This window comes from Cynara cardunculus (assembly GCF_001531365.2).
Source record: "Cynara cardunculus var. scolymus isolate 2C chromosome LG 4, CcrdV1, whole genome shotgun sequence".
Taxonomy (NCBI): domain Eukaryota; kingdom Viridiplantae; phylum Streptophyta; class Magnoliopsida; order Asterales; family Asteraceae; genus Cynara; species Cynara cardunculus.
Genome location: NC_037531.1, coordinates 18,847,461 through 18,861,802, shown reverse-complemented (window position 1 = coordinate 18,861,802; position 14,342 = coordinate 18,847,461). Strand labels below are relative to the sequence as shown.

At 35.9% G+C, this 14,342-nt stretch overlaps 2 protein-coding genes across 2 annotated transcripts; one reads left to right on the top strand and one right to left on the bottom strand.

Annotated features, from left to right (window-relative positions):
- Nucleotides 1-932: 932 nt before the first annotated feature.
- On the bottom strand, nt 933-2,435 carry LOC112511292 (probable histone H2A variant 3). Its single transcript, XM_025116860.1, has 2 exons — nt 2,170-2,435; nt 933-1,418 (listed from the first exon to the last, which is right to left on the bottom strand). Exons 1-2 carry the CDS (start codon nt 2,293-2,295, stop codon nt 1,122-1,124), a joined length of 423 nt encoding a protein of 140 aa, XP_024972628.1. The 5' UTR covers nt 2,296-2,435; the 3' UTR covers nt 933-1,121.
- Nucleotides 2,436-5,162: 2,727 nt separating this feature from the next.
- On the top strand, nt 5,163-14,283 carry LOC112511199 (serine-threonine kinase receptor-associated protein-like). Its single transcript, XM_025116719.1, has 7 exons — nt 5,163-5,687; nt 8,950-9,085; nt 10,087-10,168; nt 11,094-11,269; nt 12,552-12,689; nt 12,771-12,910; nt 13,814-14,283. The coding sequence occupies exons 1-7, from the start codon at nt 5,570-5,572 to the stop codon at nt 14,053-14,055; spliced, it is 1,032 nt and encodes a 343-aa protein (XP_024972487.1). The 5' UTR covers nt 5,163-5,569; the 3' UTR covers nt 14,056-14,283.
- The last annotated feature ends 59 nt before the right edge of the window (nt 14,284-14,342 follow it).

Sequence of the window (14,342 nt, the reverse complement as noted above, 5' to 3'; positions counted from 1 at the left end):
GTTTACAGATTTAGGACCGAAGGACTTCATTTTACTTCTCGACCACACGGATTACTGAATCCCTGTCTGTGGTGCTCTTTTCAGACACCTTTGAGACCCAGGTCAAACATTCTCCTCTAGTTATAATTTCCGGTGTTGATGTACAAATCACGGATGTGAAATTACTCTCTAAGTGAGCTATTGAGTCGAACACTTCTTAACATGACGAAAGCTAGATGGGCACCATTGTCCCAAATTGTTGAGAAGGAGTAGATGAGTACAGATCACCACAAATGCAAACCCTATAATGATATTGATAGACCATAACTCTGATACCATGAGAGAATATATGGAATCCGTTGAGATTATCCTTTAACGGAAACTAAACTAGCACAACTATCTCAAATTGTCAAGAAGCGGTTAGACGAGTACAATGCACCCCAAAAAGAAAAAACCCCCTAAAATGGCGGACCATATCCCTGATACCACATGAGAATATATAAAATTCCATGAAATTATCATTTAACATAAGCTAAACAAGCACAATTGTCCCAAATTGTTGAGGACACTAAAATGGTAGACTATAACTCTCAATTCCATGTGAAATTGTCCTTTAACAAAAGCACTAGACCGGCACAATTGTCCCAAATTGTTGAAAAGGGGGTTAGATGAGTAGAGATTACTCCATAGTACAAATCATTATGCTATTTTAGAAATTTTAGAGATTTAGGAAATTTTGCTCAAAACAGCTATGTTAAACTCTCCTCTAAAATAGAGAAAGAAGACAAGGAGAATGAAAAAAATCTCCAAATTTGTAAAAAATGGAAAAATATAGCATAATATAGCATAAGTGTTGGAGATGCTCCCATACCATGTGGGAATTCATAAAACCCCATCAAATTACTCTTAAAATTCAAGAAATGTGGATCCAAACATCTATTAAGAAGAAACGATCACCAGCTAAATGCAATTTCAGATTTTGAACACACGACAATACACAAACTGAAACATTCATGAACCTTTTCTACAAACAATAAAACTCCAAAAATGAACCACAATCTTAAAACCACATCAAATTCACTAGTGCTTGTGATACATTCTTCTTGAAATTTTGAGGGTAAAAAACAAGTAAAAACACCCTTCTACTCTTTAGAAGATTTGTTGATAAGAGACTTGTGAATGTGAGGAATAACACCACCACCAGCAATAGTACCTTTTATGAGAGTATCCAATTCTTCATCACCTCTAATAGCAAGTTGTAAATGCCTTGGAGTTATACGTTTTACCTTCAAATCTTTGCTTGCATTTCCGGCCAATTCAAGCACTTCTGCTGTCAAATACTCCAATATAGCTGCTGTGTATACTGCAGCAGTTGCTCCAACTCTTCCACTAGCAGAAACCCTCGTTTTCAAAAGACGGTGAACTCGACCAACTGGAAACTGCATAGATTGCATCAATGGACTGAGAACTCAAAAACATCACAAACAAACACAAATTTCATTTCTAAGCCACTAATCTATATGCAACAAAACACTACTGGTTTCAAAATATGAAACTAATGTTAAAAGAAACTATGAATGCTATAAAAAAAGTGTGTGATGTGAAAAACTTATGCAGAGAATTATTCTTCCATGCAAAAAGTACGATTATGTTTGAATTTTGGCGAAAACAATTGTTATTCGAAAGAAGTACGCAATAAGTGGAATTAATTCGGTTTTGGGAGAAAATTTGTGGCGGAAACTGAGAGAATCGAATTTCGTATCAAAAGAGTATGGATAAAGGAGTAGATCTAACAGATTCTGCACCTACTGGTTACAATTGATGTTCTTCAATCAGCTCATCTAGTGAACTAATCGATAAAAACATACACGTATAGAGAAAGAGACCTGGAGATTGATGTTCTTCAATCAGTTCTTCTACTGAATTAATCGATAGAAACATACACGTATAGAGAGAGAAATCTGGAGATTGATGTTCTTCAATCAGTTCTTTTAGTGAACTAATCGATAAAAACATATGCGTGTAAAGACAGAAACCTGGAGTATGATGTTCTTCAATCAGTTATTCTAGTGAATTTTAATCGATAGAAACATATACGTATAGAGAGAGAAACCTGGAGATTGATGTTCTTCAATCAGTCCATCTAGTGAACTAATCGATAGAAACATATACGTATAGGGAGAGAGAAACCTGGAGACCGGCGCGAGATGAGCGAGAGATGGATTTCTTCTTGTCTTTATCTTTGTTGTTTGATCCATTTAAAGCAGAGGAAGATGCTTTCCCCATTATCAGACCTTTTGCTCCCTTTCCCGACATTTTCACAGAAAACTCCGGTTAGGTTTCCGACCGCCGGATTCCGGTGACGATTTGACAAATATTGAGCAGAAGAGAAGCGATTAAGATATTTTTGTGTGTAGGGAGAATGGATAAAGAGGGAGGGTCTCGAAGAGTCGGAAAACGTCGATCCGGCTGCTGCTTATATTTCTATTTATTACAGTTTCCCTCTTGCTATTTGCAGCCAAATAAAGAGTAAATTACACTTTTGGTCCCTTTGGTAGATCATGAATTAATGAATTATTGAATTATGGATTAAGGAGTTGTTTGTTTACTTTTTAATAGTTTCATCAAGAGGTGAATTTTGTTTGGCAATTTTTTTTTGTTCATTCTAAAATCATCTGAATGATTTTGTATCATGAGCCTCTATTACCTATTCAACGTTCTAATTTCATCGTAAACAATTATATTTTATTTTGCACTATATCATGAAAGTCTCTTTAATCATTCTGACCACTTAATTATTATGCACTATATCATGAGAGCCTCTTAATCATTCTGCACCAACCATTCATCAACTGTCAAACAGTCCTTAAGGGTGTTTAATTAGTTTAATAGACTGACAACTTATTCGTTGAGTTATTCAATATAGGTCTCAAAGGGGAAGTTTTATGAAGAAAGTTAGATTATTATCAAACCTGTCATCCTCAATTAAAATTCATGTTCCTTCCATATATAAAAAAACTCTTTCAAACAAAAAGAAAATTCAAATTATACAGACGAATTAGTCCACATAGACATTTGTATTCATGCAAGACTTAATGAAAAACCAACCAAATAGTCCTTTTTAGTTTCTATTTATTACAGAGAAAACGCTTAGGTGGCGTTTGGTTCGTAAAATGTTTTTCGATGCAATGCTGGTATTATGAGACGAGATGAGGGTATATTGGGAATTACGAAAATAACAAATTTCATTCCATTAAAATTCCATATATTTATCAAGGAACGTTAAAATCATCTATCCATGGAATTCATAGGAATCTGGAGATTCCTTCCGTTGAAAAGAATGAACCAAACAAAATAAATGATTTTGATCAAAGGAATTCAACATTCCAATTCCTCCAGAATCTGCGAACCAAACGTCACCTTAATGGTATGCATTTTGTTTGAATTTGACCCATATGATGTGACGTGTAAAATAAACCTCTTTAATTTTCTCTCTTTATCTCTCTCCCCTTCACTTCCAACCACGACCCCTACCACCACCATCGGGCACCACCTACAACCACGAACCACGTCAAGAAAAATAAACCCTAAAACAAAACATTGTTCTATATTTTGTTCTTGGTGGCGCTATGATTTGTTCGTTTTTCGATCCTTGTAAAACCTAAACAAACAAGAAAACACCCCATTAGAAATCAACTTTGGTGTCTCGTTACTATTGATTTATGGAATTTCATATGTTTCAACTCCTGACAATATAATGAAATCGGTTGTTCTTGCTGCATATATTACGACTTCAGATAGTTTGGAAATCAATTCGTAAATAAGGGGATCTACAGGCGCAACCATTTCCTTGTGGTTTATATATCTAAATTGAATCATACAAAATGGAGTTATCCGTTTGACATAAATGGATTAACCGTTTGAAGTTCTTGAAGAAAAATGGATATGTGCTATATAGATACTGTATACAAGCCTGACTATTGGACAAGCATAGGAGGAGAGGCGTATAAATGGGCAAATGACATAAATGTCCTTCCGTGTGACTACTATGTGAATGACTTTAACTACTTTTCATGGATGACATGTGCGTTAGGGACCAAACCTGTAAAGATTTGCAAACCATCTTGACCATCATTCGACCAATGTAATAAAGCAAACCATATGGACAAAATCCGTAATTTATGATAAACTAGTGTTCTAAACTGTAATTTACTCAATATACTTTACAAATTTTCTTCTTGTTATTGTTTTGAAATTATGTTAATCGGTCTTAGGGGTTGTTTGTTTATCTCTTACTAGTTTCATTAAGAGGCATACTCTGAATCGTTAAGAGGTGAATCGTTAAGAGGTGAATTTTGTTTGACAAAAAAAAAAAAAATCCGTCTCTTAATCGTTCTAAAACCCTCTAAATGATTTTGTATCATGAACCTCCCTTAACCATTCAGCGCCATAATTCCATTGTAAGCAACTACCGAACAATTATATTTCATTTTGCACCATATCATGAGAGCCTCTTAATCATTCTGACCATTAAACCATTCAGCCCCTTACAAATTATTGATGACAAGATAAACGAATATGACAAATTATGATTTTACTTTTCAATCAAATGATGTATTAGGCAAGTTGTTTTGCATGACATTCAACCCCTCTCTTATTTTAGCGAATATTTGAATTTCATTTGTTGAAACCTTGAAAATAAAAATACCGATATAGATTGAAAAACGTTTAAGATCTATTGGGATACATCTTATATGATTGTCTAATTATTATAGTTTTAAAACGTAATAAATCCATAAGTTGATTACCAGCAACTCCAACCAACCCCATACGAACCCTGCATCCAATGACATCAATGTATAGAGATATTTTTTGGCTCACTCAACGACTAAGGCTAACACCTAACAGAAGGTTTGTGATCGAACTCGAGATCTGTCTTATATTTGGGCATACTCCACCCGCCCCAAAAAACCAACTTATTGGGTATGATCAATGATAGAGAATATCAAAATAGGGGGTGATTTTGTAAACAAATGAAAGAAGAAGGAGTCTATTAGATAATTCAAAAAGTAGATGGGGTTAATTGAGAATACCCCAAAACATCAAGGACCATCATCAAGAAAGAAATCCCGAAGTCTGGACACTATAAAGGCAAGCAGCATCTCAATGGCAGCCTCGCGCCTAGCCCTATATACGCATTATTTTAAAAAAAAAATATTTTTCTTTGGTTTTAATTCACATAAATTAGTTTGATCTGTTCTTCATTGATGCTGTTGGGGTTAGGAGGTGTGGATTCATCGTACAGAATCGATCACAAGTTCAAAAAATTAGGTTTCCCACCTGTGTTGATTGCCGCCATTTCTACGTATTAATATAAACTATTTCTGTAAGATTTTGTTAATCATTACGAAGATCAGACATTTTGTTCAGGAAATTGTGTGTTTTTTTGGGTATTAGTTGTCGATTTCGAGGTTTTTATTAGTGTTTGATTTCAGAATTAGGATCAGGGATTGTGATTTAGGTTTGAAACTGGAAAGATCAGATATTAGGGTTTTGTGTATGTGTAATTTGGGTGTTTTTAAGAGATATAATGGATAAGAAGAAAGTGGCAGTTCCGCTTGTATGCCATGGTCATTCTCGTCCGGTGGTGGATTTGTTTTACAGTCCCATTACTCCAGATGGGTTTTTCCTTATCAGTGCCAGCAAAGGTATGCTGTATCTCTCTCTCTCTCTTTCTATACACACACACACACACACACACATATATATATATATATATATAGATTATGTGTTATGTTTGGTGTTATGAATTGATGATCATTATAATATTGGTTATATTTGCATTTGATTACTTCTGTTATATATGTTGTTATGTCCTGTAAGGATTACCCTAGAATGGAGTGGTAAGAAGAGGAGCAAATGTGGCAAAGAGCAACTGCATTCATGATGTTTAATAAGGGCAACTGCTGACCAATAATATTATTTTTTTTCAAAACCAAATCGACTGCCCACCGCATTTTGTAGTTGATAACTAAGGTTATTACAAAGGAATGAACCATCGTTTGTGCATGAATGAACTTGTTAAAGACGTGTGAGGACATAAAAGTTCAACAAATCAAGAAGGAACAGTTCTATTTGGTTTTGTGACCTAATCGTGTGACTTTCGTAGAAAGAAAACACACAAAGTGCAAATGCATATTGTTTATGAACTTCTTATATGTTGGTCCATCCAATTAATATATATTTCTATAAGATGTGAATGCATATTCAAGCACAAGAGTAGGTTGACCAGCACCAATTATAGGCATTAGGGGTGTAAACGACACGAGACAACTCGTGAGCTATTTGTGATCGACTTGGTCAAAACTCGGTCAACACTCGATTGAAATAGGCTCCGCTCAAACTCGAACTCAATTCAACATACTAACGAGTCAAGTCGAGCTACTCAATATTTGACTCGATAAGCTCGTGAGATACTCGATTTTTATAATATAATTAGTTATAATATAATATGTATAATATAATGTAATAAAAGTGTCTTATATTTTTAGATATTTGAACAATATTGTGCATTTTTAATTATAAAAACTATATCAATAATTTTTTATATTAAAATCATAATTAAAAAAGACAAAAAACTATAGAAGTGTTGGTGAAGTTGTCCCGCATTGGAAGAGACATAGTAAAAGAAGGACTTAGAGTTGCTATAAAAAGAGAAGGAGGTGATTGAAGTTTGTAACTTTGTCTTTTTGATGATGAAGTTTGAGGTGCATCCCTTTAGTTTTTTAAAATTTAAGGGAACAACTTTAAGTTTTATAATTTATAAGAGAAGATCCTAAAATTCCATAAATTTCGATGAGTGAGCTTGATTTGAGTTCGAGTTCGAGTTCGAGCTCGAGTTTGAGTTTAAAAAATTGCAATCGAGTTCGAGTTTAGTCTTCAACTACTTGCGAGTTTCGAGTCGAGTTCGAGCTTGAGAAATGGCTATCGAGTTCGAGTCGAGTATATTGATACTCGAACTCGACTCACATCATTTACACCCCCTAATAGGCATTGGCCTCTTTGCTCATATTAATACTGCATGTTTGTAAATATGATAAAATGATAAGATGCATATCCTACCATTCTCTTCCATAGTGCAAGTTTATAACGGGGAATATTGATATTAACTTCTGCTCTCTATTATTGTTGTTGAAACTTTTTAAGTATGATTATAATATCTATGTAAAGATTTATCAATGGTGTATGATGGTGGTTAGGAGGCTAATATAAGCAAGAAGGATATACAACAATTTAGGAAGGATTGTACCGAGAATTGAGGAATAATATTACGGGACAACATCGTTGTGCTAAAAGAAGAGTTTGTCTCTTTCTTACTTTTAGAATAATAGAGTTGTGCCTTGGTTGTTTAAAAAAAGCTCTTATCAGCATCTTATGTCGGATCCGGTAAGAGGTAGGGCCATTCGGACTGTTTGTTTTTTTAAATTTTTAGAGGCACTTATGTCTTACCGTCCTCTTATCTGGTAAGAGGTAAACAAACCCCTTATTTGCCTCTTATTGTTCTCCAGACCCTCAACAATGAGCGTTTCTCAATCAATCCTCTCCCAATCGGTTAACCTTAATTTATTTAAAATTGTATAAATGTATACAAATTCAACATCATAATATTTTGAAGGGTAAAACTTATAGAGATTCAGACATCTACCTGTTTACGAAAACAAACAGTCTTATTGATTATGTTTTCATACTTTAGCACCATCTTTTATCAATCAAAAGTGAAATCAGACTTCAGAGTTCAACATCTCTTAAAAAAACAAACAACACTTTAAGTGGCTAATATGCTCTTATTTCAACTATCAACTGTTTTCTTTTGTTCTTGTATTCAAGTGTAGTTTTGTGTTTGGCACCTCAATTGAGATGCCTGTTCAGAGTCTCACACACTGACTCATATTCATTTAGGTGGTTTAACATTTTCATTATGTGGTTCATATTAGGATAATGTGAGTGGATACTTATATGATGTGAAGATGGATCTCATTTTGTTGATATTTAGTGAAATTAGAGATAGTACCACAACATGAAGAATGAACATTTCTTTGCCCCCAGTGCCCCTTAATTTCAAGGAATTAGAAACTTCAAAAGGATAAGAAGATGGTAGAAGGGAGTAGCATTCTGTTTACTCACTTTAAATTGAGTATCCATTTCCCTCCTTTTGCTGCTATTGACTATAAGTATAACCATTTTGTGGGCTTAGAAGCCAATGCTATATTTGGAGATGGTCAAGCAAATCTTCTGCTTGAATATGCATAAAAATCCTATAGAAATATATATTAATTGGAGGAACCAACAAAAGTAATGAGAAGTTTTTGAACAATATGCATTTGCATTTTGTGCATTTTTTTCCTATGGAAGTCAAATGACTAGGTCGCGGAGGAGAACTGTTAAACTGCTTGATTTATCGAACTTTTGTGTCCTCACGGAAGAAAATTCCATACCGGCTAAAAGGTCTTACCAAGTTCATGCACAAAAGATGATTTATTTCTTTGTGATAACCGTAGTCATCAAATATAAGGTTTGGGGATGGATTTGGTTTTGAAAAGCATAATATCGTTGGTGGGCAGTTGGCCATATTGAACATCATGAAAGGAGTTGCCCTTTGCTGGATTTGCTGCAACATGCAGTATACGGCTCATTTCTTTTTTAAGCTAATTATTATTCAAAAGAAATGCATTTTAAAAACGTCGGAGAAAATACTGGTTGAATTTGAATTGGTCATGTAGGTCGATGTTACATCGACCTTCAACATTTTGCTGACAAAATATTGGTTCATGGATTAATATCGTAGTGAGTGGGAGTGTGTTGAGCATCATTTTTTTTTGAATTTAACTTGATAAAATAGGTTTTTAAATTTGAAGCTTGAAAGCAAATCCATTCTAAGTTAACTAAACAATAATATATTTATTTTTTCAGATTCCACCCCTATGCTTAGAAATGGAGAGACCGGGGATTGGATTGGAACCTTCGAGGGGCATAAAGGTGCCGTGTGGAGTTGCTGTCTCGATACTAATGCTCTACGTGCTGCATCTGCATCCGCTGATTTCACTGCGTATGTAATGAAGCATTTTTTTTATATTATTTATGCTTGGTGAAGTTGTTTGCTGTATTCTCGAATTTGGAGAGGAAAAGAAATGGATGGAAAAGAAGAGGGAGAAGAAAAGAAAGGAAAATAGTTCTTTTATTTGTGTTCTCCAAAGGGAAGGGAAGGGAAGGTAAGGAAAGGAAAAAAAAGAAAATTTGTCATGTTGTTGACAAGAGAGAAAGGAAAGGAAAGGAAAGATGTCAATTTTACAAATATACCCTTTCAAAAATATATCCTTTATGATGAAAGGTTGGGTAGTTTCGTAATTTTAATAATTTTTATAGGGTTTTAATTTATTTTCTTTCCTTCCATTTCCTCCCACATTTGAAAGGGAAGTTTTGGGAGGAAATTTATCATTATTTTCCCTCCATTTCCTTCCTCTCCTAAATATGTTTCGAGAACACGAGCTTTTTTTTACTTTCTTCCCCTTCCCTCCCTTTTCTTTCCTTCGTAAAAAAGGTTTCAAGAACAGAGCGTTCGGGTGCGTTTGGCATGTGAGACAGGAGAAACATGACAGCTGTTGTCCCATGTTTGGTGTGACATTAGACTGGGACATGGCAAGACTCAAGTGGACAAAAATGCATTTTTTATTTATTTTCTGTCCCACTAAAATAGGTGGAATAAAAGTCAGGGAAATAGGACAATATTGATAAATTACTAAACTACTCATGTCAAATAAAAATCCTAAAACCTTTCACAATTCTTTTACCCGCCTACGTTATACCCGTCTAGTCCTGTCCAGTTTCTTTTGCGTACCAAAGTACCCTTAATGGTCGTGTGATTAGACAATATTTTCCATTCTGCACCTGTTGATGGTCTATGTTAAACTCATTGCATGGCGTTTAATTTTATGTTGATAGATGGTACACTATAAAAAGATTAGTTGTGGTCCTGTTACGGAAAATGGAATAGTCACGCTCTTTAGATAAAATTATAACGTCATTTATAATTCATCTTTTTGTTTGCAGGAAATTGTGGGATGCATTAACCGGGGATGAACTACACTCATTTGACCACAAACATATAGTTCGGGCATGTGCTTTTTCTGAGGTAATTTTAATCTTTTTGCATGTTGTCACTTGCACATGAGTGATCATTTTTTAAAAGAGAGTTTGTACCAAACAAAACCAGCCAACATGTGTACCAATTAAATTGGTACCAATTTACAGTGGGTTGGTCGTACTGTGCCAAGTATGCAAACTTGGTTGGTAGTACCGTACAAATATGCAGACTCTGTTGGTAGACAGTATTGGAAGTGATGTACCATGGTAGTACCATTGTACAAACTTATGTAATTATCAATTACTTGTTGTGTTTTTTGATGTATTGAGCATTAAACATTATAACTTGGAACTTTTTTTGTACGAGCATCTGAATGTTTGTAAGCCATGTTCTTTGCAATTAAAACCCTTAAACATGGCATTTGTTGCTTGCAAACTCAAAATGTAACTCAAATTTTGAAAATAGAAAGTGTCAAGTTTTCATATATGCAAGTTGAAATTGGTACAAAACCAGTACCAACATGTGTCAACCCAAAAAAGTTAGTACAAAATACTGTTGGTTGGTACATGGTATAAGATTTTACGAACGAATAATAATTGGTTTGTACACAGCATTCGGGAAATAATACTTGATACCATACCAATTCAGTTCCTAGTTTGTACTGCCACTTGACCATTCTTTTCAAGTGGCTTGTATTTATTTATCAAAAATAGAGATTTTGTGAATGCATGACTTGTGAAAGAAGATTTAACCTTGAGTCACTTTAGGGCCCATGGGGTTAGTCGGGGCTCAAGCTTGCATGGACACCCACGGTCACCAAAAAACCTGCAAATTCTAGAGAAGAATCACTTTCTTGTACATTGCTTGTATATATATATATATATATATATATATATATATATATATATATGTATGTATGTATGTCGTGGTCATCATGAATAATGTAAGCAACAAATTTTGTTTAAATATACAGGATACACATCTTCTACTCACGGGTGGTTTTGAGAAGATACTTCGCATATTTGATTTAAATCGACCTGATGCGCCTCCGAGGGAAGTTGTGAACTCTCCGGGTTCGGTGAGGAGTGTTTTATGGCTTCACAGCGATCAAACTATATTGAGTTCCTGCTCTGATTCTGGTGGAGTAAGGTATGCAATGAAAAGAAAAATAAGATTTAGGGGCCGTATCACGTATGCTAAACGCTTACCCAGTAAGCACTTACCGGGTCATTTACCTTATCGGATGGACATGGCAAGGGACGAGAATCTTACCCGGTAAGAGCGATGAGAAGGATGGAGAGTCTTACATGGTAAGTGAGGGTGTCGACTCTTACCCGGTAAGAACTTACCGGGTAAATTGTTGCATATGATACCATTTTGTTGAACTACAATCTTACCCGGTAAAGCTAGACCGTTGACTAGGTCTTACTGTTAGGTGTTTACCGGGGTAAGCGTTTGGGTAAACGGCCCCTTATTCTCTTGTTGCTGTGTTCATTTTTTCTCAAATCTTATGAAATTGAAATTAAATTTAGGATACAGCAAAATCGGTTTTATCAGATGCCAAGTATGTCTAGATGTTCTAATAGACTATTTTATAGGGACTTAAGTTTATAGGACCAAACAATTGTGCATCCTATGTAAAAAGTGTTGCAATAATTTGATAGTAACAAGTTTTCTAGGACACGTTTGAAATAGAACGTCCTATTAGAGCCGTTTCCCAAATGTTTACCAACTAGAGAAATTACCTTTACTTTCTTATTATGCAACATTCCCGGCCATCAAAATGGCTTGTTTGTAAGCGTCTTAAACCCGGTAAGCACTTACCGGGTAAGAGTCTTTCCCCTCACTTATCGTGTAAGACTCTCGGTCCTTGTTATGCCCCTTATGGGTAAAGATTCATGGTCCTTGTCATGCTCAAGCAGTAAGATAAGTGATTTGGTAAGTGCTTTTGCGGTAAGCGTTTAGTAAACGGCCCCTTTAGTCTTTTTATATGACATTATTTGAAAAAGTGTTGTATAAAAACAGCCGTCTTATAAAAAGATATGTTCAAATGACACTTCTTAAAAGTGTCCTAAAAAATTAGTTAGGATGCCCCAAAAGCGTCCTATCAGTCTATTAGGACATGTAGACACATTCTGCTATCAGTCTATAAAGAAAGCAGTTGGACCTCTTGAAACAAAGCTAGTTAACATGTCAAGCTATAGATAATTTTATGTTCTCGGTTTGCCATGATTTACCGTAAAAAGAATTAGGCAAAAAATTGGCTGCAATAATGTAAACTTTGTTCTAGAAACAACAAGATGGACTTCAAGACGAAATGAAAAATCTTACGGGAAAATTTCTGAATCAACTGCTCCTCGAAAATTGCTGGTATTACCACTTAACGGAAGTGCACTTTGTGGTCGATCCATCTGAAATGATCTAATCGCAGGCTCTGGGATGTGAGAAGTGGCAAGATTGTCCATACACTCGAAACAAAATCATCGGTAACAAGTGCTGAAGTTAGCAAGGACGGTCGTTATATCACCACTGCGGATGGATCAAGTGTGAAGTTCTGGGATGCAAATCAGTAAGTTTGAAATCAATGGTTATCGTATGCATGATTTGCGATATATGTTTCACGAGTTTTGTGTCGGTTTTTCTTTTTTAGTTTTGGATTGGTGAAGAGTTACGATATGCCCTGCACTGTGGAATCAGCGTCGTTGGAACCGAATTTCGGTAATAAGTTCATTGCTGGAGGAGAGGACATGTGGATTCGTCTTTTTGATTTTAATACTGGTGAAGAGATCGGTAAGTAGCGTGGATATATGTGTCGTTAATTTTTTGAAGCACCATTATAGTAAATGTTGTGGTCCAAATTGGCTAGAGTTGGAACCTTTCTTATCAGTAGGGGTGTAAACTAGTCGAGTCGAGTAGTAGGTCATTCGAGCTCGAATAACTTTTCAATGTAGGGATCAAGCTTGAGCTCGAGTATTCTTTTAGTTATCGAGCTCGATGCTCATTTATGGGCTCGAACTCACAATCGTTAACTCGTTTATTGGCTTGAGGTTGATAATTTTTATATTTTTATTGTTTGATTTATGCACATATTAGAAAGTTCGTCTCGAAAAAATGTATGCTCGAATGGCTCTATATATGTTGGAACTTGGAACCGTTCTCTTCTCAAGGGCTGTTTTTGAGAGTAATTTAATGGGGTTCCACACATTCTCACGTGGTATCAAAACAAAGATTTACCAATTTAGGGACTCAAAACTCGGTGAAATTTGTACATGTTTATCCCCTCCTGATACTTGGGGACTATCTATGCCCGTCGAGCCTATGTTGGCGGGGGCGTGTTGAGTTTCACATCGGCTAGACTTCAGAGTAATCTAAGGGGTTTCACACATTCTCACATGGTATTAGAGCCGAGATATACCATTTTAGGAATGCAGACACTAGGGGCAATTTGAACCTCCCCCCCCCCCCCCCCCCAAACAGACACTTTGGGACAATTTGTGTTGGAGCCTGGAGAGGGGGTGTTGGAGTCCTACATCGACTGGACTTGGACCCTTTCTTCTCCATACGTGTTCTTCCCAGCCCTGCCCCTAGACATTTGGTCTTCTGAAACCAACAGGCCCCTGGTCCGGCTGGCCCTTTAAATGGCTTTTTTGGGGAGTAATCTAAGGGGTTTTTTTTGATGATTTGTGTTTGCAGGATGCAACAAGGGTCACCACGGTCCAGTCCATTGTGTGCGGTTCTCACCGGGAGGTGAGTCATATGCATCTGGCTCAGAAGATGGAACCGTGAGAATATGGCAGACATTGACCGGACCCTCGAGTCAAAAGGGCAACACCGTCTTAGGGGCAAATGGTCCAACCAAGCAGCCATCAGCAGTTGAAGTTGGTTCGAAGATGGAAGATTTACATATTGGCAGCAAAGATGGGATCAGGGAGTGAGTAAGGTTGCAGGTTATCAACGAGTAATATATGTTCCTTTTTGAAATATCCTTCTTGAAAAACAAATTTGATATTTATGCCTTTTTTTATTGTGATTTTATACATGAAAATAGGGGTATGTGTTGAAAACCGGACCATGGTTACACGAATGAATGAATTATGACGTTCTTTATGGGTCTCGGATGGTAGACCAATAGTAACTTTCCATCATGGTTTTAAGTTGGATCTAGTGTCTTCCGAGGATGACAACCCTAAGATTATGTTTGCCCTTCTATTCGATCTTGATG

What these genes read in the sequence shown, in the direction of transcription:
- LOC112511292 (XM_025116860.1), bottom strand. Translation starts at nt 2,295, where the DNA reads ATGTCGGGAAAGGGAGCAAAAGGTCTGATAATGGGGAAAGCATCTTCC. An exon ending in CATCTCGCGCCGGTCTCCAG is followed by an intron (nt 1,419 to 2,169) that starts GTTTCTCTCTCC and finishes CAATCTATGCAG; the next exon opens with TTTCCAGTTGGTCGAGTTCA.
- LOC112511199 (XM_025116719.1), top strand. Translation starts at nt 5,570, where the DNA reads ATGGATAAGAAGAAAGTGGCAGTTCCGCTTGTATGCCATGGTCATTCT. An exon ending in TCTGATTCTGGTGGAGTAAG is followed by an intron (nt 11,270 to 12,551) that starts GTATGCAATGAA and finishes ATCTAATCGCAG; the next exon opens with GCTCTGGGATGTGAGAAGTG. An exon ending in AAGTTCTGGGATGCAAATCA is followed by an intron (nt 12,690 to 12,770) that starts GTAAGTTTGAAA and finishes TTTCTTTTTTAG; the next exon opens with TTTTGGATTGGTGAAGAGTT.